This window comes from Ursus americanus, chromosome 30, assembly GCF_024610735.1.
Source record: "Ursus americanus isolate L20-20 chromosome 30, mUrsAme1.1.p, whole genome shotgun sequence".
Taxonomy (NCBI): Eukaryota; Metazoa; Chordata; class Mammalia; order Carnivora; family Ursidae; genus Ursus; species Ursus americanus.
The window spans coordinates 30,387,366-30,413,422 of NC_142156.1; the positions used below are offsets into that span (position 1 = coordinate 30,387,366).

Consider the following 26,057-nt stretch of genomic DNA (forward strand, 5'->3'; position numbering starts at 1 on the left):
CCCTCTCCATGGCCACTGCAGGCTCCTGGTGGCCACAACCAACTGTGCCACACACCTTTGCAGTGGCCTGTGGCCAAGGCACAGTGCCATATAGACGTGTGATGAGATGCCCATGGAAGGAAGGCCTGGTGAGGGCAGGCCTGGCAGCCACCAAAGGGCCCCAGGAGGGAGCCTCACCAGCACACTGTGGATGACGATGCCCTAACTAAAGGACATGGGAGCCCAGCAGGTGCCCACTGAGGACGGGGAGGGTCTGCAGTGAGCGTGGGCCCCCTGCCCCGGGGAAAGAGAGGTGGACCCGAGACCATGAGGCCAAGCTTGCAGAGTCTCTGGTGTGAACACAGACAGAGGGCCGCCTGGGACTCCTGTGGCCCCCTAAGGCTGCACATGGCACACCCCTGTGTACCCCGTCATGGGCTGAATTGTGTCCCCCAGAATCCCTGGGTGGAAGTCCTAAGACTCAGCCGCTCAGGCTGGGACAGTATCTGGAGATGGGGTCTTGAAAGAGTCGGTGAGGCCAGCACGAGGCTGTGAGGGTGGCCCTACGCCAATCTGACTGGGATCCTGTAAGAGGAAATCTGGCCACACTCACAGAGGAAGGACAGCCGTCTACACGCCGAGGAGAGATGCCTCAGGAGAATCCAGCCCTGCGGAGACGCGGATTCAGGCTTGCGGCGGCCAGAATGTGAGCGCGGCCGTTAGGCTCCCAGCGTGCACACACACCCCTCTCCATCTCCGGAAGATGGGGGCCGGGGGGACCCCTGAAGGCCAGGGGCCTCTTGGGGAGGCAACGGCAGCAGTGGGACGCTACCCGTGGCTCCTCCACCCTGGGGCAAGCCCGGCCGTGGCTTTGGCTTCGGAGGCCCTCCGTGACGCGGCTGGAGTCTGGGTGCTGCTCTCCCCACACACCCCCTCTCTGGCCCCAGGGCCGTTGCTTCGGTTCCAGCACCACGCTGACCCTCTTCCCCGGGCCTTCATATGTGCTGTTCTGGAGGCCTGGGACAGAGCGCTGTGGCCCATTGCCACTGCCTCCGGTCGCAGCCCCGGGAGGAGTTCGCACCAGGCGACCCCCTGTGCCAGAGCTCCAGAACCCTCCTGCGGACACGGCGCCCTGGGGTGTGTTCGACAACCGGCAATGGGGCAGTCCCAGCCCCAGGGCTGGCGGCAGAGCCAGCACGGCCGAGCACTTGGTGCGGTGCTGGCTCTGGGGACTCGAGTCAGCGTCAGGATTTACCTGCCTGTCCCCTCCGCAGGACTCAAGGATCCGAGAGGTCAGGGGCCACGTTCATGCGACTCTGGGCCCAACATACGGTCCACTGTCCCGTGCTCCTCAGAGCAGACCTGGACACACACCCACCTGACACAGAGAAGCCAACGGTGACGTCCCCTTGGTGCTGGCCCTGATCTCACCAGGGACGCCTGCAGGTGGTGATCAGCTTTGTCACCTGTGGCCAGAAAGAAGTGCTGACCGTGAAATAGGCTAACATAAAAATTGTTTGGTGACATTTCCTAAACTCACTCGGCGGCGGCATTTGCAGAGACCAGTGCAGGAGGATGGGGAACTGCGGGCTGTCCTCCCAGAAGGCCAAGCACCCAGCACAGGGGGCTCATCGTGGCAGGCAGTGCCTGGCAAGACTTCCAGCATCTCCGCCTCAGGCTGAGACAGACAGCCCAGGCCCTGAGGTGGCCAGCCTCCTACACTGACGCCAGTGCCTGCCCAGCTGCCCGTCTTTCCCAAGAAATCAGGCCCTTTCTCTCCTCTCCGGTTTCTCAGCCGCTTGGAGGCAGAGGCCATCTAGGGCACACAGCCACCTGCTCTCCCAGGGTGCCGCGCGAGCTGCCCTCCTCCAGTCAGCTGCTAGGCGACCGCCCTCTTCGGTGACCACTTCCTTCAGTGCCAGCTTCCTGCAGGTTCCAGGTTGAGGGGGCTCCCCACTGCCTCCCAGCAGCCTCCTTCCTCCTCAAGACCCAGGGCTGTAGGAGGGCCGAGGCCGGCTGGTGCCGAGGGGGGTGGGCAGAGCCAATCGGGTGCCTGGGCCACTCGAGCGTAGGTCTCACACGTGTCCACATGTTCTCACTCAGACTCTGAATGTGCACGTCACCTACAGGTGGCCCACAGAGGCAGGGGTAGCACTCAGAATCACCAACGGTGACATTTTGTGGCATACCTGAGACTTGAATGACACGCCCTGGCTTTCACCAGGTTTGAGGAAGGAGCCATTCAGAAGCTTTGGTATACAACTTAGCCAGTGCCCTTGTAGAAGGTCCCGTGGGAAACATTTCTTGAAATATTCAGACATTTCCTCACGCAAGGAAGTGGAAACAGCCTCTAGTTCACGCATCCTGACCTTTTCCTTTCCCCTCCTTCTCATTTGGACATACCGAGCTGACTATGGCCCTTGCTCACAATTTTTGAACTAATACAACAAAGGAGTTTTTTCCTACTCTTCCCTGTTCCTTTTTTTGGCTCATTCTCGACTACACAGAATCCCTTTACTGCTGTCTACCTCAAATGGCTTTTGGAAAGAGGCATGTTTTAAACCAAACACCTTATGGAAGGAAACAGCAGTGCCCAAAATCTGTCTTTGATTTCTTTTTTTTTTTTAAAGATTTTATTTATGTGACAGAGAGACAGCCAGCGAGAGAGGGAACACAGCAGGGGAGTGGGAGAGGAAGAAGCAGGCTCCCAGCCGAGGAGCCCAATGTGGGACTCGATCCCGGAATGCCAGGATCACACCCTGAGCCGAAGGCAGACACTTAACGACCACGCTACCCAGGTGCCCCATGTCTTTGATTTCTAACCATGGAACTACTCCCTAGCCCTGACTTACAGTCAGCCTGCAACAGAGTATTTCATCTCACCTTGCACCCTTCTCTAGAATGCTCTCCAAGCCCCTGGTGCTAAGAAGCTTCACTTTTGCATAAGGCCCTCTTGGTCAGAAGCGCCATGGACAGCTCAGCACAGGCGAAAGCAGTGTCTCATCTCCCTCTTACCCCACACATCTTAGGTGAGCACTGGACTGATTCCAAGAAACTTTCTAGGATCCCATTCTTGAATATCAGAGCCTGACAAGGTCACCCAACATTTGAGGAAAGGCTTTAAAGTTATTTTTTAAAAGGATAAGAACTAACCTAAAGTGGGTATCTAAAAGGGAACTGATACAAGGAACAGAAGAAAAGTGTCAAAAAATTAAATTTTCCTGAGATTAAATCTATGAAAAAAGAACAAAATGCAATAATCAAAGAAGGAAAATTAAAAATAACTGCTGACACGTTTTAAAAATCAGTAAATTTGCAGAAGGGAACAGGTCTCCAGAATGAAACCAATCCATCAAGAGTCCCGTCCCATGAATGGAGAAACCATCTGAAATAGAAACAAAACTAAAAGCTTCCAGAGAAGGTTACCTACAAAGGGAACTGGACTTCTCATCACATTGGAAGGTAGAAGCCAATGAAGCGACATTTTCCAAATTCAGCAGGAAAACAATATCCAATCTACAATTCTATACCCAGCCAAACTATCAATTCTGTGTAGCGTAAAAGCATTTTCCACATTCAAAGTTTCAAAACACCTACCTCCTGTACGTTCTCAGGATGGTACCAGAGAAGACATACTAACCCAAACAAGCATGTAAACTAAGAAAAGACCACATGGGATCCAGAGAGCTGGGCTTCCAAAGCAGGACAGAAAGGCAAGAAAACTTTCCCCACCCAATCTGTGCAGGAAAGCAGCTGGTTCCAGATAGATGTCTTTGGGGGAAAAACAAGAGAACAGATAGCGTCTGATTCTGTGGAAAACTATACGGGGAAGAATTTCACAGACTTGAAGAGCGGAGGAAGACAGAGACACAAATCAATCTGAGTAACTGAAGACATCGTCAACCTCCCCAAGAACAAGAGATGGTACGAAAAGACGTGGGGCGCCCCTTGGCTCAGCAGTGAATGAAAGCACGTGGTGATCACGGCAAGCACGGATCAGGAAACTGCACGCCGCACCAGTTCTGGTCAATGCAGTTCAACGGGACAGAGATAGCCGTGCCCACCTGCTTACCTTGTTAGTGGGCACTTTCGCACGGTGACAGTGGGGTTGAGAAGTCACTGCAGAGACTCTACGGCCCACAAAGCCTAGAAGTTACTACCTGGCTACTTTACAGAAGTTTCCCAACCCCTAGATTAAATCAAACCACTAGGGGAATTCATGGGAAGGGGAAGAGGGTGAAATGCACTAAAATGAACTAAAATCCTCATCTCTAGGTCCAGATTCTTAAAAGGATGAATTAAGGCGGCAGGATACTATTACTATTTAGAAATGTGGAGATTGATACGTTAAGAAATGCTACAAATTAAAAGTGGGTGTCTGCGTACATTGTGATGGGGTTAAGGGAACAGAAAAACTATTTTCTTTTAAGCCTTTTTTTTTAGTATAATCTCTACACCCAACTTGAGGCTCGAACTCATGACACTGAGATCACGCATCCCATGGTCTTCTGAGCAAGCCAGTCCAGGTGTCCATGTTAAGCCTTTTAAAAAAACTTTTGATTATTTAAACTATGGTCAGTTATTGCTTTGGTAAAACCAAAAAGGAGTTTTAAACAAGTTGAACAGGGCACCTGGGTGGCTCAGCTGGCTAAGCATCTGCCTTTGGCTCACGTCATGATCCTGGAGTCCCAGGATCCAGTCCCGCATCTCCCGCGCGGGCTCCCTGCTCAGCAGGGAGTCTGCTTCTCCCTCCAACCCTCCCCCCGCCATGCTCTCTCAAATAAAATCTTTAAAAATAAAACAAGAGTAGAACAGGTGGCACCTGGTTGGCTCAGTAGGTAGAGCATATGACTCTTGATCTCAGGGTTGTTGAGTTCCCCATTGGGTATAGAGATTACTTAAAAACACACGCATTTAAAGAACAAAAATAATTGGGGCGCCTGGGTGGCTCAGCCATTAAGCGTGTCTTCGGCTCAGGTCATGATCCCAGGGTCCTGGGATCGAGCCCTGCATCGGGCTCCCTGCTTGGTGGGAAGCCTGCTTCTCCCCTCCTGCTCCCCTTGCTTGTGTTCCCTCTCTCGCTGTCTCTGTCAAATAAATAAAATCTTTAAAAACAAAACCAAAAACAAAAATAATTGAACGAAACTTACCATGGATTAGAGCAGCAATACCCATATTCTTCTGGGGTTCTGGCGTCTCAGGCTCATCTGCTGCTGCCCTGGAACCACTTGGAATTCTGAAGCCTGGTCAGGGGTCTAAGCTGGCTGACCACCCTTCTGGCCCCATCCTTGCTCCTCCCCGTGATCTTCACTCATCCCGGGATTCCCACTCTGGTAGATAGGACAGTCCCAAAGGAAACTGGAATTATTGTCCCTGCCCCTGGAGACTAAGATTATCCTTTCCTTCCTCCCCCAAGCAGGAAGCAGGAGCAGTGGGCAGGAGAGAGCCCTTGCCCTGCTCCAGCCTGACTCTGCTGCTCCAACAGGCAGTCGTGGGCACAGGCCAGACCTCCCCTCATTCAGTCCACCAGATCCCTGTTCCCATCGACATATCCACTGCTCCCTAAACTGTCTTAGCTAACCCAGGCCAACACCGCCCAAGAGGATGCTGACTCTAGGGTGCTGGGTCCCTGGATCAGTGCCCAAGCCTGGGATGCACACATGTGGCCAAGTGAGGTCCCAGCCCCATCTGAAGCCCACCCCCAGAACGGCAGTGGGTAAATGCCCATCCCAGCTCCCACCCTCCTAGGTCTTGGAAGTGCTGGACACAGAAAGGAAAGCAGTGTGTCATTTAGCAAGCGAGAACAACCACAGAATATAAAAGCCCCACATGAAACAGTTTTCAATCAAGCTTTTAATGAAAAGATCATAAAATAACAGTTTCTCATCACTGTACATTAAGACTGCACGCTTCTGAATGGAGAGATCAGTCGTCGGTGAATTGCTTTTCTATGACACTTGAGGGCTGCGTACCTGCAGCTCTGACCTGAATTTATCCAAACTCTCAAAGGAAGTGAGCTCAATGTGATGACTGACAGCGGCGGTGGCCAGTGCAGGAGTGCGATCACGGTGTCCCTCCCTCTTCTGGGAAGGGAATAGAGTAGGACGTGATCCCTCTTCCAGTTATGATTAAACAAACAGCTATAACCCCATCCCTCCCCCTCCCCCTCGAGGTATTTGCGAATGGGCAGGTGCCCAACCTAGGGTCCCCCAAGGGGGGGAGGGGGAAAACAAGTGATGGGTGGGATACAGAGAGGCTCCCCTCAGCACCTGGACCCACGGGGCCCCGCCAAGTGGAGGGGGGGAGCCCTGGGGATCCTCCCTGCCCCAAGTGAGGTCTGTTATGCAGCATTTTTGAGGTCAATAAATTACAGCAATAAATAGCAAGGTGAGGTAGGGGAGGGGTTCCCGGTAGAAAAATTAAAGTGGTGACTGAAGTTGGGGGGGGGTCCTAGGAAGGGGGTCCTGGGCAGCCTCAATTCCCACAGCACACTCCACCCCCTGATCTGGAATGTCACACCGAGGCTCTGGTTAGGTCCCTCTCCATCCCATTACTCCAGACATCGGATTCACAGGTTCAGCAACATATGCCCCAATGTGACTCTGGGGAAGAGCAAGGGCCCTGGTCCCTTTGAGGGGCACGGCAGGGCTGAGATCCCTTGTCTGTTCTTTGGAGGCCTGGTGCCTCTGCTTTCGTCCCCCAAGCCTAGGGGGCGGACGGACGCAGCCACCTCTTCCCTGAGCCCTGCTCTCCTGGCTGCCCAGGCCTCCCCCACCCAGGACGGCTGTGGGGAGGGCGGTAGGGTCTGCCTGCCCAGCCAGCCCAGCCCAGATCGCACTCCTGCACGCGGCCCAGTCCAGTGAATACTGACGGGGTTGGGGTGGGGGCACAGCGGGACAGCCCAGCGCCCCCGAGTGGTGACGAACGGGAAATACACACACACGGCTGCGTGAGGTTCCAAAAGTCCGTCCGGGTCCAGATTGTTCATTTCACAGGCTGAGGTGAGGTGTATGGCTATGCTGCGAGTCTCTGAGATTCTTATTTGCTTAAAGGTTCGTCTTTTCTTTTTTACCTTTTTTGCAATCCTGGAGGAGCCCTTGCGGTGGCTCGGTCTGGCGGGAGCGAGCGGTGGCGGAGCCGGCCGCTCACTCGCCCCAAGTCTGAGAAATAAATACATTCATCACTGCACAAACATATTGATACAAAAACAACACTGTTCAGAGTGTTTGCACCGTCTGTGTTAGTAAGGACCAGCCCAGTAAGCCCCGACCCCCCACTGCCGGGGATGGGGGTGTCCCCTGGGGGTGGGGACCCACTGGAGTCAACGGAGCTGTGCAAAGGTCCCAGGGCTTTTTGGCTTGAGAGGGACCCTCACATCAACCCACCCTGAGGGTCGCGGGCAGAGTGGGGGAGATGGGGGCCCTCCATCCCAGGGCCCTAGCCCAGACTTGGGTCCTGTGGCCAGAGCTGACGGCCATCCCCTGCTGTGCCAGCTGGCCAGGACCTCCACGGTCCTGCCAGGAGGCCTGGGGGCCGGTCAGCACAGGCCCAAGCTCTTTGGTGCCAGCTGGGCTTTGAGAGGCCCGGGGCTGGGGAGGAGGGCTCAGGTGAATCTGGGGAAACTCCATGCCTGCCCCGGCCCCACGGCTGCCCCTCCGCCTGTGAGCCGACTCAGAAGGGCCTCCAGCGGAAGGCGGGGGATTCACTGGGACTGGCCTTACAGCTGCTGAGGTCTGAAACTGTAAAAGTTTATGTAAACAATGAGATAAATATATTAGTATCTTTTTTTCTGAGCCCATTGAGGTTCCATACTCATTCAAAATGTGCTTTGGTTTAAAAAATAGGTTTTGTGAATTTGGGTATGAGCTTTTTTTTTTTCCTTTTTTTTTTGTTTTTTTTTTGTTTGTTTGTTTATCCTCTCTTTCCTACATGACATCTGCTATTTTCTGTTTCCTGTTTCTCCGAAACATTCAGGAATTAAGTGACTAAAGCAGAGAACTGTAAGCCGCCCTTGGCCTCCAACGGCCCAATTTCCTTGTGAGGCTCTTAACACATTTCCAAGCACACACTCGCAAGCACACACTCCACATGAAATCAAAGGAAAAAAGAAAACAAAACCAACTGTTGTGTTAATTAGTCCCACCCCTCCCCACAAACCCTTAAAATCTTAAATAGGAAACTAGTGTTTTGCTTTCTTGTTAAAATACAGAAAAGGCTCGATACAATACTCAGGTGGGTACAATACTATGTCGCACGAACGTCGTTGAGTGAGGGGCCTTTGAGCCCAGTCCCTGAAACTCTGCAAATGAATCACCTACTCTCACGGGTCACCTCACGGATGCAGCCGCCCACGGCCCGAGAGGCCACACACAGGCTGCGCGTGCGTACAAATCCCGTGCGGTACAGACTTTGTGTCACGTGGCTTAAGTGCTGACGGAGTGGGGTGGCGTCGGGAGGGCAGAGAGGCCTGGAGAAGACGCTTCCCCCTCACCTGACGTGCGGGCACACCAGACCCTGGGTCCAGTGTTCCTTTCCCACCCAGAGGGAATAAGACCCAACCTGGGGCTCAGGGCGCCTGGAGATGGGCTCAGCCAGGAGCCCTCACTTGCAAAACACGCCCTTCACCATTCGGGTCCCTGAACTCAGGCTGTTTTCAGCTGGAGGGTCTCTGGAGGGGTGAGGGTAGAGGATGACTCTGGAATTTTTTGGTCTGAACTTAAAGAAAAAAAAAAAAAGCAAAGCATGAAGCAAAATGAAGATAAAGCCGCTGGCCCAGCCCTGTGGCTCCAGCCAGCCAAGGACAGCGGGGCCAACCACGGCGACATTGGTCTGGCCTCGTGAGCCTGACCCCTGGCCCATGGAAGGGTCCTAAGGCTGGTAGAGAAACCCCGCGGTGAGGGGCGAGGGGCGGGACTCCAGACTGGGCCGAGCCGACCAGTACCAGCCAGCCTCTCGCCAGAGCGGCCAGGACCGCCCCGAGAAGGTGCCAGAGCAGGGCAGGGCCCCCCCTGCCCCCCCCCCCGGGGGGGTATACGTCACTTTGGTCAGTGCCTCCCCCACGCCTCTGCACTGGCCTGGCAGGGGCTGCTGTTCTCCCAAGCTCCGGCTCTTGCAGGCCCAAGGGACAGGATTGGGGGGGGCTCACTTCCACCTCATCCTGGCCCTGGCTGGGAGCTGCAGGAGCTGGCTCCGGCACTGAGGCTCCACGCCCCGCTCTCCCGTGGGGCTGGAGCACTCACCAACCCCCAGCCAGGCCCAGATCAGAGGCGCACGCGGGCTCCCTGATGCTCAGCAACACCCTCGAACACCCGCAGGGCGGACACAGCAAGCGCACAGGCACTCTCCCTGCCTGCCGCGGAGCCTCTCCCTGAGAGCGCTGGGGGGGGGGGGGGTCCCCTGGGCCAGGCAGAGCCCGGCTCACTCAAACGCACGTCTTCCTGTGCGCGCTAACAGGAGGAAACCAAGTGTCCGGCGTCAGCTGCCAGCCCCCAACATACCGTTCTTGTGGATTAAAGAGGTAGCAAACGGTCAGAAGTCTCCCCACCTTGATCAGGACGGAAGGAAGGAAAGCTCGCTATCTGTCCACACGCGCCACGCACACTACATACACACACACACACACACACACACACACAAAATGAAAAAGAAGAGTACCGACGGCTCTGGCTTCGAGTCCAGCCTCCCCCCTCCCCCCACAAATCCCAGACCTTCCAGTTCAAACATTCACATAAACGTTACACTGGTTTTTCTCTTAATAAAAAAGAAGTACCTCTAAACAAAGAATATTCCTCAGAAACTATAGGAAAATCACTCTCTCTCCTGAGGCAGCCGAGGCGGGGCTCGGGGCCCAGGGAAGCCTTTGGCCAAGAAGGGCTTCTGGGGCCTGGAGGGGTGGGCGCCCCTCAGCCCGCAGCTGGGGCGGGGGCGGGAGGGGCAGCTGCCCCTGTACATTCAGTCTGTAGACCCAGGCTCAGCCCCGAGGGGCCGGGAGGAAAATAAACTCTTGTTGGTTTTGGTTTAAAAAACAAAATTCGAAAAGAAAAAAGGAACAGATCAGTAGGAATAACAGCAACACAGGCCCAGAGGGCTCTTTAGCTGTGGAGAGGTAGGCGGTGGGGGCCCCCTGACTGTCCCAGCGCCAGTGAGCGGTGACCCTTGGCTCGAGGAAGGAGGGCTCGTCCCCTCCCCGCCAGCACCGCTCCCCAGAGAGCCGGGGTGGCCCGCACACAGACAAGCACTCGTGCACGCACACAGACAGTGCCCCTGGCCACGGGGCAGCCTTGCTCCTCCCCAGCGGGGGAGGCCCCCACTGCCCCCTGCTCCGACCCGGCCTGCAGGAAAGGGGCCAGGTGCCAGCGAGACCCCCGTAACCCACTCCCACAGGCCCTGCAGTGGCCCTCTCAGGGAGCCGGGTGCCGGGGCGGAATCGGGAGGTAGACTGCACACCAGCAATGCGCACTCGGAGCTCGGGCCCATCGGCTTCCCTCCTCTCGCTTCCCTTGGTACAGACTGTCCATTAAAGCTCTGGGTGTGGGGGGACTGGCTGCAGGTGCCACCAGGAGCCACCCCCACGGGGACCTCGGGGTCCCGGCCCCTCCCGCCCGGCCTCCACGCTTCTTCCTTCCTTCCTTCCGTTGGCTCCCGAGGGCGAGTCTGCAGAGGGCACCCTCAGGCCGGGGAGAAGGGTCTTTGGCTTCTAGGAGGGGGAGGTGTGCATGCGCAGGTGGCTGATGAGGTTGCGCTGCTGGGTGAACTTGCCCCCGCACAGCTGGCACTCGTAGGGCTTCTCGCCCGAGTGCACGCGCATGTGCTCGGTGAGGCGGTACTGGCGGGTGAAACGCATGCCGCACTCGTCGCAGGCGAAGGGCTTGAGGCCCAGGTGGCTGCGCATGTGGCGCGTCATGGTGCCGCGCTGCGTGAACATTTTGCCACAGATGTTGCAAGGGAAGGGCCGGGTCAGCCAGTGCGTCTTCTCGTGCTGCCGCAGCGTGGCCGGGTCCTTGTAGGTCTTCTCACAGACCGAGCACTTGAAGGGCCGGGGCTCGGCTGCGTAGGCCGCGCTAGGAGCCGAAAGGTCCTCGGCCTCCTCCTCAGCACCCCCACTGCCCGTCTCATAGGCCCCCTCCTCCTTGATGAACAGCTCCTCCTCCGTGTGCGTCTCCACGTGGGCGTTGAGCTGCTCCGAGCTGGGGAAGCCTTTGGCGCAGGGGATGCACACGTACAGGTTGTCCCCGTAGGACACGGTCTCGTAGCCCTCCTGCCGGTACACGTAGTGTGTGCCGGCGGGGCCGCCGCCCCCCTCGCTCCCACTCTGCCCACTGTCCTCGCTCCCGTCCTTGCCATTCTCCTCCTCCTCCTTGCAGGGGTATGGGGGCTCCGCGTAGGGCCCGCTGGGGCCACCCCCCCCAATGCTGCCGGCCAGGATGCCATTGGGAACCCTGTCCCCTAGCCCCTCGCCCTCTTCCCCTGGGCAGGGGCCCTTGGGCCCTGCTTCCCTCCGCTCAAAGGGGGACCCCACCCTGGGCTCCTTCTTGCTCCACTCCTTCTTGCGGGCTGAGTGCCGCAGGCTCTTCCGGGGCTGCCCCCCGGGCCCCTCCAGCAGGCTCAGGTGGTTGTCCTCGGCCCCCTCCAGATCCATGGGCTCATTGGGGGTGCCCCCCAGCTCAGCATAAGAGGCACTATTGGCAACAGGAGGGGCGGAGGCTGAGAGGGGCGAGCCGTGCTGACTGTCACTCAGCTGGGCCGGGTCATCAGGGGTCAGGGGGGGCCCGGGGGTGGCAGGGGGCAGGGGAGGGCTCTTCTTGGACAGGTCCAGGCCCAGCTCCTGCTCGCAGCCCCCGCTGCTCCCATTGGTGCTGCAGCTTCCCAGGCCAGCCTCCCCGCTGGCTGGACAGACGGCCCGGCCCAGGCCATGCACACCCTCCTGGCTGGAGCCTCCGAGGAAGAGCTCGTCATCCGAGCCTTTGGCCTGGGGGAGCTCCTGGGGGGTGTGGGCCCCTTTGCGTCCGTCCACGAGCCCCGGATACCGCGCCTGGATGACGGAGGCTGTGGACAGCCGCTGGCTGCGGGGCGGCCTCCCCATGCCGGTGGCGCCCACCCGACCGGAGCCGAAGGGCTTGCCGGCTCGCTTGAGTTTACGGCGGCAGAGCGCTGCCAACTCGGGCAGCTGGAGGTAGCTGGCGGCAGTGAGGAGAGTGCTGAAGTTGGGCTCGGCCGGCTGGTCGCTAGGCAGCAGCTTGCCCGTGTAGATGAAGTCCAGGATCTGCTGGAACACCGTGGAGCTGACCATGTCCGTGTCCAGGCTGATGAGGTTGTCGTGCAGGACCAGGGACTTGAAGTAGATGCTGCTGGCAGCCAGGACGTTCTTGTGGGCACGGAAGATGGAGTTCTCCACCATGATGATGACATCACACAGGAAGCCCTTCGTCCTCTGCTGGTTCAGCTGCAGCAGGAGCTGCTTGGAGTGGCTGGGCAGCTCCATGTCGGGCCCCATGTCCCCACGCCCCGCCCACGCGTACCACCTGCAGGCAAGAACAGGCGCACGGCATTAGCCACCTGGGAGCTTCAGGAAAGGGCTCCGGGACAGCGTGGGACTGTGGTGGGTCTCAGGGGGCCTCATCGGGCATGGTACCCCGGAAGGAACTCACACTACCCATGGGGGCCCATGCTGCCCAAACAGGGACAGTGGCTCCGGTCCCATCTGCACCGAAGCAGAGGACAACCGTCACACAGAGAAAATGGGATGTGACTTGGCTCCACAGCCCAGGGCACGTCTCCACACTAAGTCGGCCACAAGCCCACAGGGGACTCAAAAACAACTAGCAGGGGAACGTGAGGTGCTGGGAAGCAGCAGGGACTGAGGTGAGCAGAAGCTCCCAAGTGGGCTCACTTCCCCATGGGCACGCAACTTCCCAGCTTTTAGGACAAGCTACAAATTGAGATTTTTGGGTTAAATCTCCCAATGCCAGGGGGGCGCCTGGGTGGCACAGCGGTTAAGCGTCTGCCTTCGGCTCAGGGCATGATCCCGGCATTCTGGGATCGAGCCCCACGTCAGGCTCCTCCGCTATGAGCCTGCTTCTTCCTCTCCCACTCCCCCTGCTTGTGTTCCCTCTCTCGCTGGCTGTCTCTATCTCTGTCGAATAAATAAATAAAATCTTTAAAAAAAAAAAAAAAATCTCCCAATGCCAAATAAAGGTTCTTTTTCTTTAAATACTACGTGGGCTAAATCAAATATGCAGCCTCCACCTGTGACCTCTGCTCTGCCCAGGGTGACTCTCAAACCCCAGTGGCTTCCCAAGCTTTCGAATTTGCCAACGTCACAGTCCTGCCTGAAGACACTGCAGTCCAGCCACAGTCCCTTACCAGTGCCTGCTCCCATCCCACAAGGGCCTTGCCCCCTGGGAGGGCCCTGAGCACCCCAGCCTGCGTCTCTAGGTGTTCAGCAGAAAAGCGGGCCTGGCCAAGCCCCTGGCACCACCGGGGCCCCGGGAAAGGCCTTGCCAGACCGACACAGACACTAAGTGATGTCATTAATAAACAGACAGAGGCCTCTGACCTCCACGGAACTGTGCAGGTGGGCTTTGTAACAGCACACACATGGGTCTCTGAGAGCGGGGTGCTCTCACCAGGCACCCCCCCAAATGAGCAGCAGGACCTGAGGCACAAGGTGTGGCTCCCTGCTCCCTCTGGCCCCTCAGGGAACACACGCCCTCCCACAGGCAACTCTGTGTCATGCAGCTGACGTGGGTGCTTTCACGTCCTTCGGCTCAGGGCTCAATCTCTGAAAGTGACTGCTCTGAGCCTTGCCCCACCTGCGACCCCTCTGCCTCTACCAGGGTACCCAGCCTAGTCCTGCCTCCCTCAGGGCAGAGTCTGGAGGCGTCACGCTCATGCCGCCTTCCTGTAACACAAACACTTCCAGCACCCCACTGCCCCACGCCTGCCCTCACTTGCAAAGACAGAGAAAACCCTAATAACCACACACACCCTAGAGGCAGCCTGGAAGTCACTGTGAACACACATGGGTAGACATAGCCACAAGCCAGCACTCACAGCCTGATAGGAGGCAGCAAGCACCCATTCAGCCAGCACAGCCTTACAAGGCTGCTCAGCTGGGGCTCCGAGGTGAGAGCCTGGATCCCAAGGGAACCTACCCTCTACCACTCCCTGCCCCTCACCCAGCCAGGCAGGGACAAAGAGCCCAAGGCACGGTTTCCACACCGCCTGGGACACCCAGCCCCAGGGAAATGCAGCAACCGGGATACCTGGTGCTCCCAGGCTGGCAAGAGTACAGGCCAAGGACAGGAGGTTCCGTTCTCCAAGAGCCTGTGAGCCACAGCAGCCCCTCCTCTGCAGGCTGAGGGCAGTGGGCCCCAGCCTCCCCTCCATGCTACCCAACACTGTGTGCACACAAAGGACCAGGCTGAGAACTGCAGGGCTGTGTGGGCAGCCCAGATAGCCCTCCCCCATGCTTCCCCCTCCCTCCATCCTGCCAGCTCCCCATCCCCAGCCTACCGGAGTGCCAGGGGCCCAGAAACCATGTGAGCAGCAGCCAGCGGGGGTGGCCTCCTTGAGCGCGTGGCCTCCCTGGGGGTGCATCAATGCCTGGTCACCTGGGGAGGAGAAGATGGACAGGGTCACCCAGATAGAAATCAGCAAGGGAGGGAAGGAGGGACAGTGAAGGGGAAGGCACCTGGTGGTCCTGGAGCCCTCACTCCCAGGAAGGTCTGGGGTCTCTCTGGCTGGGACGCCACGGGCAGCCAGGCAGGGGACAGCAGCCACAGTGCCGAGCAGCAGTCAGGCCCAGTTGCAGGGAAGGTCACAGGTCTGTGGATCCTCCCACCCAGAAGATTTAGGGTACTCGAAGGGCCACCTAGGCCTGTGAGGGAGCTGGTGGCAGGCACATAATTCCTGGCAGGCAGGCACGGTGGCAGGAGGCCTGGGCAAGGCCCTTCTCAGGCTGGCCACATTTACATAACAAAAGGTCAAAATTGGAGGCACTAGTGCAATGGGCTATTTATAAGAACCAGTCTCAACCGCTTCTGGCTCTCCTGCCTCCTTCCCTTCCTGATCTGCTCCAGCCACCCCCTCCCTGCCCAGAGGGCCCAGCCCCCTCCTGCCCAGCCCAGTCTGACCACATGGCCTCCCCTTGCAGGAGTTTCTGGAGGCCTGGCCTTTCAATGCCAGCCCGCCAAAGAGGCTGGCAGCTGCTGCCAGATGCGAAGGGTCTCCTCCGCCCACGCCCCCCCCCCCCCGCACAGTGATGCAGGTCCCCAGGGAGGGGGATCCTGAGGTTCTGGCTTTTTGCACCCCACTCGGCAAGCCTCGACTCCCTTGGAATGGAGCCAAGGGTGGGAGCGGAGGCCTGCAGCAGCCTGGAGCCCATCCCTGCCTGCCCTTCCCCCACCCCCAGGGCCAGGGAGGCTCAGCAGGTCCCTCAGGAATGTGACCAGACCCGGGGTGCGGGGTGGCTGGGAGGCCTCAGCTCCAGCCTGCCAGCTGTCTCTCTGGCCCCTAGCACAGTTCTCCTCTCATGGGGTGGCCCGGGGGGGGGGGGGGGAGGGGTAGTGGGGAGGGGGAACGGCTGGTCCAGGATCCCACCCATGGCCCAGATGGCAGCAGAACCAGCTTTGTTGGTCCAGAGGCCTGAGAGCGTCTACATCTGCACTTAAGGAAGGCCTGGACCCCTTAGCTGTGTAGAGAGTTCAGGCTCTCCTGCCAGGCCACACCAGAGGTGGCCAGCAGGACAGAGTGGCGCTCAGGAAGGGGGGCAGAGACCACCTCAGCATTGCAAGAGCAGCCCTGAAAAATGCACAGGGAGCCAAGTGATGTTTTCGAGCTGACCAGATGCCCACCACACAGCCCTGTGCCACCCTGCCTGATCTCCACCAGATTTCAGGGCAACCCAAGCCCTGCCGGGGCACAGCGTCCACACAGTGGTCCCCGACTTGCATGTACCAGACCCTGCAACAACCAGGGATTCCCTGCCCTTGTCAGAAATCAGGCCAACAACTACTGAACACGTGAAGGAGGGCAGTGGAACAGAACTCGGGGGCTCCCACAGGTTCCCATCGCTCCAGCCCTGCCAGCCACGGGAAGGCAGAGTGACTGACCAAGGTCTCCCAGATTGGGTTAGACATGACTTCTCCGGCCCAACTTCCCCACAGGGCCCCCACAGGGCAGCACTGAGTAGCCTTCATGGTGCCCTCCACTGGGTGGGGCCACAGCCAAGCGGCCTGCTGGGAGTCACAGCTGGCACAATGCCACCCTACCTGCCTCACCCCAGGTGGGGCCAAGCGTGGGACACCACCGTATCTGTAAGAGACAATGTTAACCTCACCCCAGGGGAGGGGGCGCCCCACTGCTGCGGGGCCAGGACCACCGCAAAGCATTGCTCTTCTCTTCCCAGCAGAACAGTAACAGCAGAGTCCTCTGCCCTACAACTCAACACCGGGTGTAGGAGCGGCAGGCGCCTATGCTGGAGAGGCCACAGCCCCGGGTGACTAGAAACATGACTGTGGGGGCCGGCCCAGTAAGCTGGCAGCACAGTGCCCCACTGGGTACAGGGGCTTGGTGCCCAGCCCTGGCAGGAGCCCACAGGCTGGGATGAGGATACCGCCTGGCACTAGCTCCTGGCACCCAGCAGCCCCCTGGCAGCAGGCCCAGGCAGCGTGCCTATCAGCCCCAAGGATCCACGCCCAGCTCAGAACCGTTGCCTGCCGGAGCACTGGCTCCAAGAAGCCCAGGATCTGGGGCAGTGGGATAATTAGGTAGTCCTCTGAGGCCGAGACCTAGTCCATCTTGGGCAGGGGGTGGGTGAAACCCTGGCTAGGCTGACCCTGAGCAAGGGCAGTAGGAACACAGTCCCTGGGGAAGGGAAGCTCTGGCTTCTTGTGAACACAGAAGCTGGGGGAGAATGAACATAGAGACCTGGCTGTAACACCTGGATTCCCTTCCCAGGTCCTTGTTTACAAAATGGTCCACCCCCACCTACCCAGCTGGGCTGTTACACAGAGAACTACATAGGTCTCTGCAGAATTTGCATGTCCTTTTGTCCCTCCTCCAAGTCCCTGCCACAGAAAAGCCAGAAGTGGCCCCCACCCACACACTGAGATTGAGGGCAGGCCCAGGGCCCAGACACCCCCGACTTTTAAAACACACACCCAGCAAAGGGAAGGCCCGCCCCCCTGAGCGAGGGAGCTGGCCGAGCTTCCTGCACCTGTCTGCTGCTCCTTCCTGTCTACCCTCCTCAGCTACAGGCATGAAAGGCCCAACCAACCAGGCAATGCCACCCTGGCAATGCCACCCCGTGGAAAGAAACATCTTGGGGGCACAAAACGCCCAATCAATAAAAGATGTTATCTCTCAGGGTGGGGGGTAGAAGCACAGGAAAACTATAAATTCTGTATATTCATTTCTATAATATTCAGAATTTAAAATAATCATGTATTACTTTTAAAATCCTTAAAAGAACTGATGCACGAACGTGGATAAATTTCAAAATCATGTCAAGTGAAGAAAACCTTACACAAAAGAGTACAGACACACAATTCATTTAAATTAAGTTCTAGAAAAGGCAGAACTAGTCCATGGTAGAAACAAAATCAGAAAACCCTGTGGAGGGTGAGGTGAGCACTGTCTGGGAAGGAGCATGAGGAACTTTCTGGGCTGAGCATGGCTCTGTATCTTGGTAGGAGTCAAACTCCAGGAGTCAAGACTCACTGGTCAAAATGTAAGGGGTTGCCTGAAATCTGGGTACTATGTTGCATGTAAATTTTACCTCACACTGGAAACAAAAATTCCAACAAATAGAGAAAGAATAGAGGTTTCCACAGGACATGCCCTTCTCAGCACCAGCTAACACTCACTCAACCTGGGCACACAGGAAGCAGCTCATGAGGGCAGACTGGTCCTAGCACGAACAAATCCGTGTGGCCCCCTCCTGGTTCCATCCTGGTTCAGCAGCCCTTGTGGGGCTTCAGTAGGTACTCAAAGCCAAGGCCAAGGATACTCCTAAGACTCCCCCACCCTGCCCCCCAAACACACAGCAGCCAGAAGGCCAATGAGAACGGCAGAGGCACAGCCCCATGGCCTCCTGCCCCATGCAACAGCACCCCATTAGAAGCCCCACTTGCCCATAATCCCAGGCAGTCTACATGGCCTCAAGTGCTCACAGGGAGGCTAGAAAGGGGCCAACCTCCAGGCCTCTTCTCCTAGCACCCCACAAAAAGCACGACATGCTCTGGCTCAGCCTTTCAAAGGCCATCAGAGGAGGTTTTAAAACAAAAGGGATCTTTTGGGAGCCTGGGTGGCTCAGTCGGTTGGGCAACTGACTCTTGATTTTGGCTCAGGTCATGATCTCAGGATCATAGATCAAGCCCCACATCAAGCTCCATGTTCGGCATGAAGTCTGGTTGAGATTCTCTCACCCTCTCCCTCTCCTCCTCTGCCCCTCTCTCAGCTCGCTTGTGTGCACACTCTCTCCTCCCACCCACCCCAAAAATAAATAAAATCTTAAAAAAAAAAAAATAAAACAACATAAAATAAAAGTGGTCTTTGCTTAAGCAGAGAGCCCAGGAGAACAATTCCAACCATCTATCTGATGGGAACTGCCCCAACTTAGCCTGGACGCACATTGTGTCCAGAGCCTGGGCTCTAGGAGGCCTGGGCATTCAGAACTGCTCTGGTCCAGGATGCCTGGCTGGGTCAGTCGGAAAAGCGGGTGACTCTTGATCTCAGGGTCGTCAGTGCAAGACCCATATTGGGTGTAGAGATTACTTAAAAAAAAAGTAACTGGTCTGGTCATTCAACCTCCAGTGGTGCCCTCTGGAGACCAGACTGGCAGCCTCATCTCCCTGGGGCCTGGCAGCAGGCCCTGCATGCCTCCTGGAGACAGAGGAGTACATCCCACCAGCACCTCCAACCCCATGGGGAGGAGCCAAACCCAGGGTGTGAAGTTGTGGTTTCACAGCTGGCACTCCCGACCCTCACGAGCAGTATGCTCCAGAAAAATGCTGTCCCTTCTACCCAATGCCTAACCTCCCTCAGGCAGGAACAAGCATCTCCCCCTACCACTCCAGAGGCAACTGTGGGCACCTTGACTGAAAGGCCTCCCAATTTCACAAAACCCCTCTACCTCTCTCCCAACCAGAAGGGTGGGCCCGAGAGAGAAAGGTGAAGGGCAGGGAGAGGGGGCCCAACCTACCTCCCCTCCCTGGGCCAGCCTCCTTGCCCATATCTCCTAGAAATTTTGGCCCCCATCTCCCTCTCTGGTGGTATTCCCTTTCTTGAGTGGGACTTCCCATAGGAGTCTTGGAGCTATGCCGGGGAGACAGGAGGAACTCCATCCAGGCCACTCCAAAGCACCCAACAGGAGACTGTCTTTTCTCCTTAACGACCTCTTGGGAAGGAACACCAAGCCAGAAATAACAGTAACACAGGAATCTTCCAGCCACCCATTGCCCACCCAGAGCTCCACTGCCAGGTGGGAGACACAAAGCGTGCCAAGCACACGGGCTGTGCTGAGCGAGGTACAGCCAGCCCCAAGGCACCTTCCACTCCCACAGCGCTTTAGCTCATCTGTGTCAGACAGGGTCCTAAACATGTCCCCAAGCCTGATTCTGAGGTCAGCATCGGCCTTAGTCACAGCTGACCAGTACCTGGTACATGGCCCTAACAGCTGCCTCTTCCCTGAAGGCCTGGCCCCACACAGGCTGCAAGAGAACAGCTTGAGGGCGTGGTGGAGACAATCTGAAGGTACAAGCGGGACCCAGAAGAGCCCAAGGCCCAGCCCCCAAGCCACCAACCAGTCCTGCCTGGCCAGAAGCCCAGGACTGCTTTCTCCTTTCCCGATGGCCTGGAGCCCTTTCCATATCCCTCTTCTTTCTCTCTTCTTCTTTTTTTTTTTTAGAGAGGAAGAGAGGGAGTGGGGAGAGGGGCAGAGGGAGAGAGAGAGACTCTCAAACAGACTCCCTGCTGAGCACGGAGACCAGGACAGGGCTCGATCTCACCACCCTGAGATCACGACCTGAGCTGAAATCAAGAATCCGACACTCAACTAAGCCAAACAGGCGCCCCCTCTACATCTCTCTTCCCTGTATTCCTCCATGAAGTCTTTACCATCCCCTTCACTGGGAGCCTCTCTCCCCTTCACCCGCCCACCCAGGCAGCACCTCACCCTACCTCAGTCTGCCCCTGGGGAAGACTGAAGTGTTATCTTCGCCTCCAGAGACAGATAAGACAACAAGGTTCTGGGGGTTTAAGGAACTTGCACAAGGTCACAAGAACAAGTAGGTGGCAGAATGAGAACTCAGAGCCTGATCCAGAGCTAACGTCAGACTCTCCCTACCCCTCGGACAGGTACCACGCACCTCCCATCGCTGGGCATGGGCAGAGATGCCGCTTACAGGAGCACAGCCCTCCATGCGTCAGAAGGAGGGTCTTGGTCTCCAGCTCCACCCTCATCTCCCCCTGCCCACCACCAGCCACCTATTACAGTAGGGCCTCCGCTGGGCTGCGTTCTCCTGACCTCAGTGTTTAAGGTCAGCCCAGCTCCCTCATCACCCGAGGCCAGTAAAAAGCTCCTAGCTACAAGTGACAAAGTGCTCCCCCAACCCCAGCATGCAGCCTGCTCTGGGTGCCCTGGCTGTGCCTGCTGCTCTTCTGAGAACACCCCTGGCCTCCATGACCTCTCTGGCCCGTCCCTCCAGGCATGGGCTGGGGGTGGGTGAGACTCAGTGCTCTGGGCAAGCCCAGCCGTGTAATACAGCCCAGACCTGGATGCCGGCCAGCAGCTCCTGGCTCTTCTCCCAGACCATCCTCCTGGAAAGCAACAGGCTCTGTGAATGCCAGGAGCCCAGCCCTCCCTCCAACGCAGCTTCTACGAAATAGACATTTGGGTTCCTGGGGCGCCTGGGTGGCACAGAGGTTGAGCGTCTGCCTTCGGCTCAGGGCGTGATCCCAGTGTTATGGGATCGAGCCCCACATCAGGCTCCTCTGCTGTGAGCCTGCTTCTTCCTCTCCCACTCCCCCTGCTTGTGTTCCCTCTCTCGCTGGCTGTCTCTCTGTCAAATAAATAAATAAAATCTTAAAAAAAAAAAAAAAAAAAGACATTTGGGTTCCACTCAGTGCACTGGTGATGTGATCATCACGGACCCAGTGCTGGCATCCTTCTCTGCCCCTCAGGCCAGGCCTGTTGCCCACCCACCGGCACACCCTGAACAGCAAGGGAAGTGGCACCACCCCAGCTGGACTTCGAGGGCCTGAAATCCCTTCAGGTCCCACTTAAGACCCCATGCTGCCCATGATGGGCTGGGGCCCTGACCACCTTCATCTCCGTGCACTCCCATCTGAGAAGTGGGCCAGCTCCTGGGTAACTCAACACCATGAGAAAGTGCTGGTGTGAGGGGAGCCCTGGCAGGAAGCTCCACACTGCACAGGCCCCGTGGCCTGCAAACCTTGCTTCTCCAGGGCAGCCTGGGGTCTTCTCCCTCCCCCAGGCCTACAACCCTCCCATCACTCCCGGCTTTGGAACCAACCAGAAGCAAGGCCAAGATGGCCTTGGGGGCCTGCAACTGGATGTCCCTTCGTGGCTCTGACACAATCGGCTACTTGGCACCAGGAAAGGCACAGGGCAGGTGCCACCAGAGGGCGAGGTCTGGCAAGTGCACCTGGCCAGGGGAAGCCATAAATGCCACTGGGGAGAGGCAGGTGAGCACCGCTCAAAGAAGGGGAATAGCAGCTTAAGATTATGATTATTATTACAAAAACTATCCTCACTTCCAGACTCTGTCCTCCGCATTGCACTCCCTCGGGAAGGGCCTGAGCTATTGGTGAGAGGCTCTCTCGCAGCAACAGAGCAGGAGCCCGGAGGCAGGGAAGCACCCATAGGGAGGATGAGCCGACAGGAGAGAAGAGCAGGGGACATCTGCCGTCCCCATCAGGCAAGGAACAAGTGAAAATCCAGGAGCGACTTCAGTCGGGAGGCAGAGAGGCCCCAAGGCACTGGTTCTCGTGCCCCGAGCTCCAGCTCCCAGGGGTCTGGCTCCTCACAGGGCACGGCCCATGGACCAGCAGCCTGCAGCTACGGCAGCAGCACCCAGGGTCTTGCGAGACATGCAGCTGCTCAGGCTGCACTCCAGACCTCAAAACCAGAACTGGCACTTTAACCTCACAGGGCTCGCACACACGTTCAAGCCTGGGAAGCACTAAGGTGGGTTCTAAGCTTTCTACTTCCCAGAAAGCCCAATGCTCTCCAAGCAGTAAACGCTCAGCCACTGGGTGTCGAGAGGAAGAAGACAGCTCCCAAAGGGAAGACATTATTTCCCAGACACACCAACCCAGAGAATGATTAATAAAAACGGTGGGGGCACCTGGGTGGCACAGCGGTTAAGCCTCTGCCTTCGGCTCAGGGCGTGATCCCGGCGTTATGGGATCGAGCCCCACATCAGGCTCCTCTGCTATGAGCCTGCTTCTTCCTCTCCCACTCCCCCTGCTTGTGTTCCCTCTCTCGCTGGCTGTCTCTATCTCTGTCGAATAAATAAATAAAATCTTTAAAAAAAATAAAAAATAAAAAATAAAAAAAATAAAATAAAAACGGTGGACCTGGGGAGCACCTGGGTGGCTCGGTCAGCTGAGCAGCCAACTTCGCCCCAGGTCACAATCTCAGGATCCTGGGATCAAGCCCCGTGTGGGTCTCCCCATTCAGCAGGGAGTCTGCTTCTCCCTCTGCCCCTCTCCCCACTCATGACGCATGTGCACTCTCTCTCAAATAAATAAAATCTTTTAAACAACAACAATAAATAAAACAAAAAACAACAACAACAAACAGTGGACCTGGAATGTGAGACAGAGGTGCAGCATGGTTACCAGGCCTCTGCGGAGACAGGACGTGGCCAAGCGCAGGGGCTGCTGGGCCTGGGTGGCAGGCAGAGACCTCAAGGGAGCGAGCAGCACGGCACAGTGGTAAATAGGTGGAAATTCCACCCGCGAGGATCTTATAGGGCACCTGGAAAGCCTGGGCAGCTCCACTGGAAGAGACTATCACAATCATCTCACCTGCCCCAGGGACGCCCTTCAGATGAGATAACTAAGTCCCAGAGGGAGAGACAGGAGTCACAGCTGAGTCACAGAGCTGCAATGGCCCGCCCATGGCTCCTGGAAAGAAACTCCAACTCCACAATTTCAAAATCAGTCCTGGTAGCTAACAATTTCTTATGCCAACGAAGGACTCTAAGAGAATTAAAGCAAAACAAAACTAACCCAATCCCCTACCATTTTCTATTACCATCACAAAAAAATATTTCAAGACCAAAAAACAGGAAGAGGGGCGCCTGAGTGGTGCAGTTGGTTAAGTGTCCGACTCTTGATTTCGGCCTAGGTCGTGCTCCCAGGGTCGTGAGATCAAGGCCCCACATCCAGCTCCGCACTCAGCAGAAAGTCTGCTTAAAATTCTCTCTCTCCCTCTCCCTGTCGCATGCTGTCTCTCTCTCAAACATAAATAAATAAATCTTTTTAAGATTTGTTTTAACTTATTTGAGGCGGGGGGGCGGACGGGGAGAAGCAGACTCCCTGGTGAGCAGGGAGCCCCACACAGGGCCCGATGCCAGGACCCCGGGATCAGGATCTGAGCTGAAAGCAGATGCTTAACTGACTGAGCCACCCAGGCACCCCTAAATAAATCTTTTAAAAAAGCAGGGGCAGGAAGAACCACCTCTCAATGCAGGGCAGTCCTTCCCAAGAAAGGGCAGTTGACAACCCTTCACCCACATGGTTGCCACAGGCTAGTCGAAATTCTCAAGGCAAGCTGGCATTAAGGAAGCACTGCCCTGCCCTGTGACACGACATGACCCTCCTGACAAGGATAACAGAGACGGCACCCTAAAGGGGAATTAGAGAAAAACAAAACTTGAATGCCAGACAGTCATGATGGGGCTTTAATTAGCTGGGCGAAAAATAAGAGTATTTCCCAAGGAGGAAAGAGAAAAGTAGTATTTTAGAAAGGCGGCCACAAATGAAAACATGCGAACCCTGTGGTCCAGAAAATGCACTCCAAGGTCCAGAAATGCACACCAACAGAAATCTACCCACCTGCTCACCAAAACCCAGGCAAGCATGTGCATGGCAGCTCTGCTCACAGGGCCCAACACCTACAGGACAGGGGTAGCTGAAGTATAGGAGCTGTTAGCCAGCCACGAGCATAACTGACCATCTGTACAGGACCATACAAATGTGCCTTTTATAGGTTAAAAATAGTTGACTGCTGGCGAGGTCAGACAGTTTCATTTACATGCACATAGATGAGTCTCCCCAGTATACTGTTGACCAAAGCAGCCAGGCCCAAAAGAAACTATGTGGTGTGATTCCATTAAGTTGGAAAGCAGGCAGCATGAGTCCAAGGGCAAGGGAGGAGTGAGGAAGGACAGGGGGTGACTCAAAGGACTCACAAGGGGGTTCTGGGGTTGTGTTTCTCATTCTGGATACTGGTTACACAAGTATGTCCATCTGTGATGAACCCTCAGAGCTGTCACTCACAAATGCACACGTTGCCTACGTACGATGTACCTGAGTATAATACAGGGCACAGAAACATTCAGGATGGGAAGCAGGGCCCAGTCTTGATCCTGATCAGCAAGTAGACCCAAGTCAGGAAATAACCTCCCTGAACCACCAACTAACAATAATAATGATCACAAGACACGAAGCAGAGCACTGACACGACAGAGTGGCCACAACCAGGATGGAATGTCCAACTTAGAAGAGAGAACTCTGCAGACCAGCCAGGAACCTACAGAAAACCTAGAAACCACCATAAAATCAGTGTCTGCCATCCAAAGTAACGACAACCTGATGACAGTTTTTAATCATCCTTGTGTCTAGCTGATACTTCCACAGACAGGAGGAGTTCCAAAATCAGGAAAGCCCAGGAGAGAAGAGGAAATTCAGAGTGGCAGGTGAGGTACAAACAGGATACATTCCACCAACGCCTGAGCAGGTCCCAGAGCAGCCAGCTGGGCACATCAAAGGAGGGAAGCCAAGGAGAAGCTAGACGAGGCGCTCCGGAATAGGGGGTCAAAGGGAGCTGCTGAGTGGACGGAAAACCCCCTTAGCTCCAGTGTGATCAAACCCCCAACTCTCAAACAAATGATTCAAGGAACTACAGTCAAAGATCAAAGACCAAAAAAGGAAAAAAAAAAATCAAGTAGAGACACCATGGGCACCCACTAGTTTTTAAAAAGCCATTTCTAAGGATAAAATTAGGGAACTTCTATTAAAAAAAAGTCACACTCTGTGGCCCCATGCCTAAAAAGCCTCTAGGTGCGGCACCTTACAGAAGAGGTCTCGCGTGCCCGGCAGGTATCTTGAAGCTTAAAGGGTCTAACAGAGAGGCCAAGAGCTCAGAACAGGAACCGGACAGAGATCCACTCAGACTTGAGAAAAACACACTCCCAGCGTCACTCTACTTTTAAAATGGAGTCTCAGTGGTACTGGAAGGATTGTTTAGCATTACGAAACCGGCTTTAGAGACAGAAACCAAACTAAACAGGCATTTATCCGCCTGGAGAAGTAGAGCCGGCAGTGGGGTGAAAATGGAGCTACTTAAGGAGGCAACACTGAAAACACCTGAACCCCCACTGGGAGGCTGGATGATGAAGTGGAGGACAGTGCCACCCTGGACCACTCCAAGTGGGGACAGGATCTCGGAAACCACAGCTACACCCAAGCACTTCAGTGAATCTCAGAACAGAGATTAGTGCCTGGCTCTGAGTGCACAAAGAGCAAACTCAGCCAAACTCAGCCAAACCCAGCCACCCCGCTGTTCAAGGATCCAGACAAGCCCAGGGGAGCGACAAAGAAAAGCTAGGGAATGGTTAACCCACAAACCAGGAAAGCTGTGATTTCTGGAAAGGGACAGGGATGAACTGGGGAGCAGCACAGGTGGGTGTCCAGGGGCTATTTCTTACATGAGTGGGGGAAGCAACAGTGTACATCGCCCACTACACCTGTATGTGTGCACATGTGATATACACACTCGTTAACATGTTTGTAAATAACCCGGAGCACAATCTTCGAGTCAACTG

General features: G+C 56.2%; 1 protein-coding gene across 1 annotated transcript in view; it reads right to left on the minus strand.

Moving 5' to 3' along the window:
* Positions 1–5,812: 5,812 nt before the first annotated feature.
* The window catches only part of HIC2 (HIC ZBTB transcriptional repressor 2), a 31,764-nt gene continuing 11,519 nt past the window's right edge, over positions 5,813–26,057 (minus strand). The window contains exons 2-3 of the mRNA XM_045802539.2: positions 14,494–14,591; positions 5,813–12,500 (exon numbers count right to left, since the gene is read on the minus strand). Of these exons, the coding sequence (XP_045658495.1) occupies positions 10,676–12,500; positions 14,494–14,519 (1,851 nt within the window). The 5' untranslated portion in view covers positions 14,520–14,591 and the 3' untranslated portion in view covers positions 5,813–10,675. The remainder of the gene's footprint in view (positions 12,501–14,493; positions 14,592–26,057) is intronic.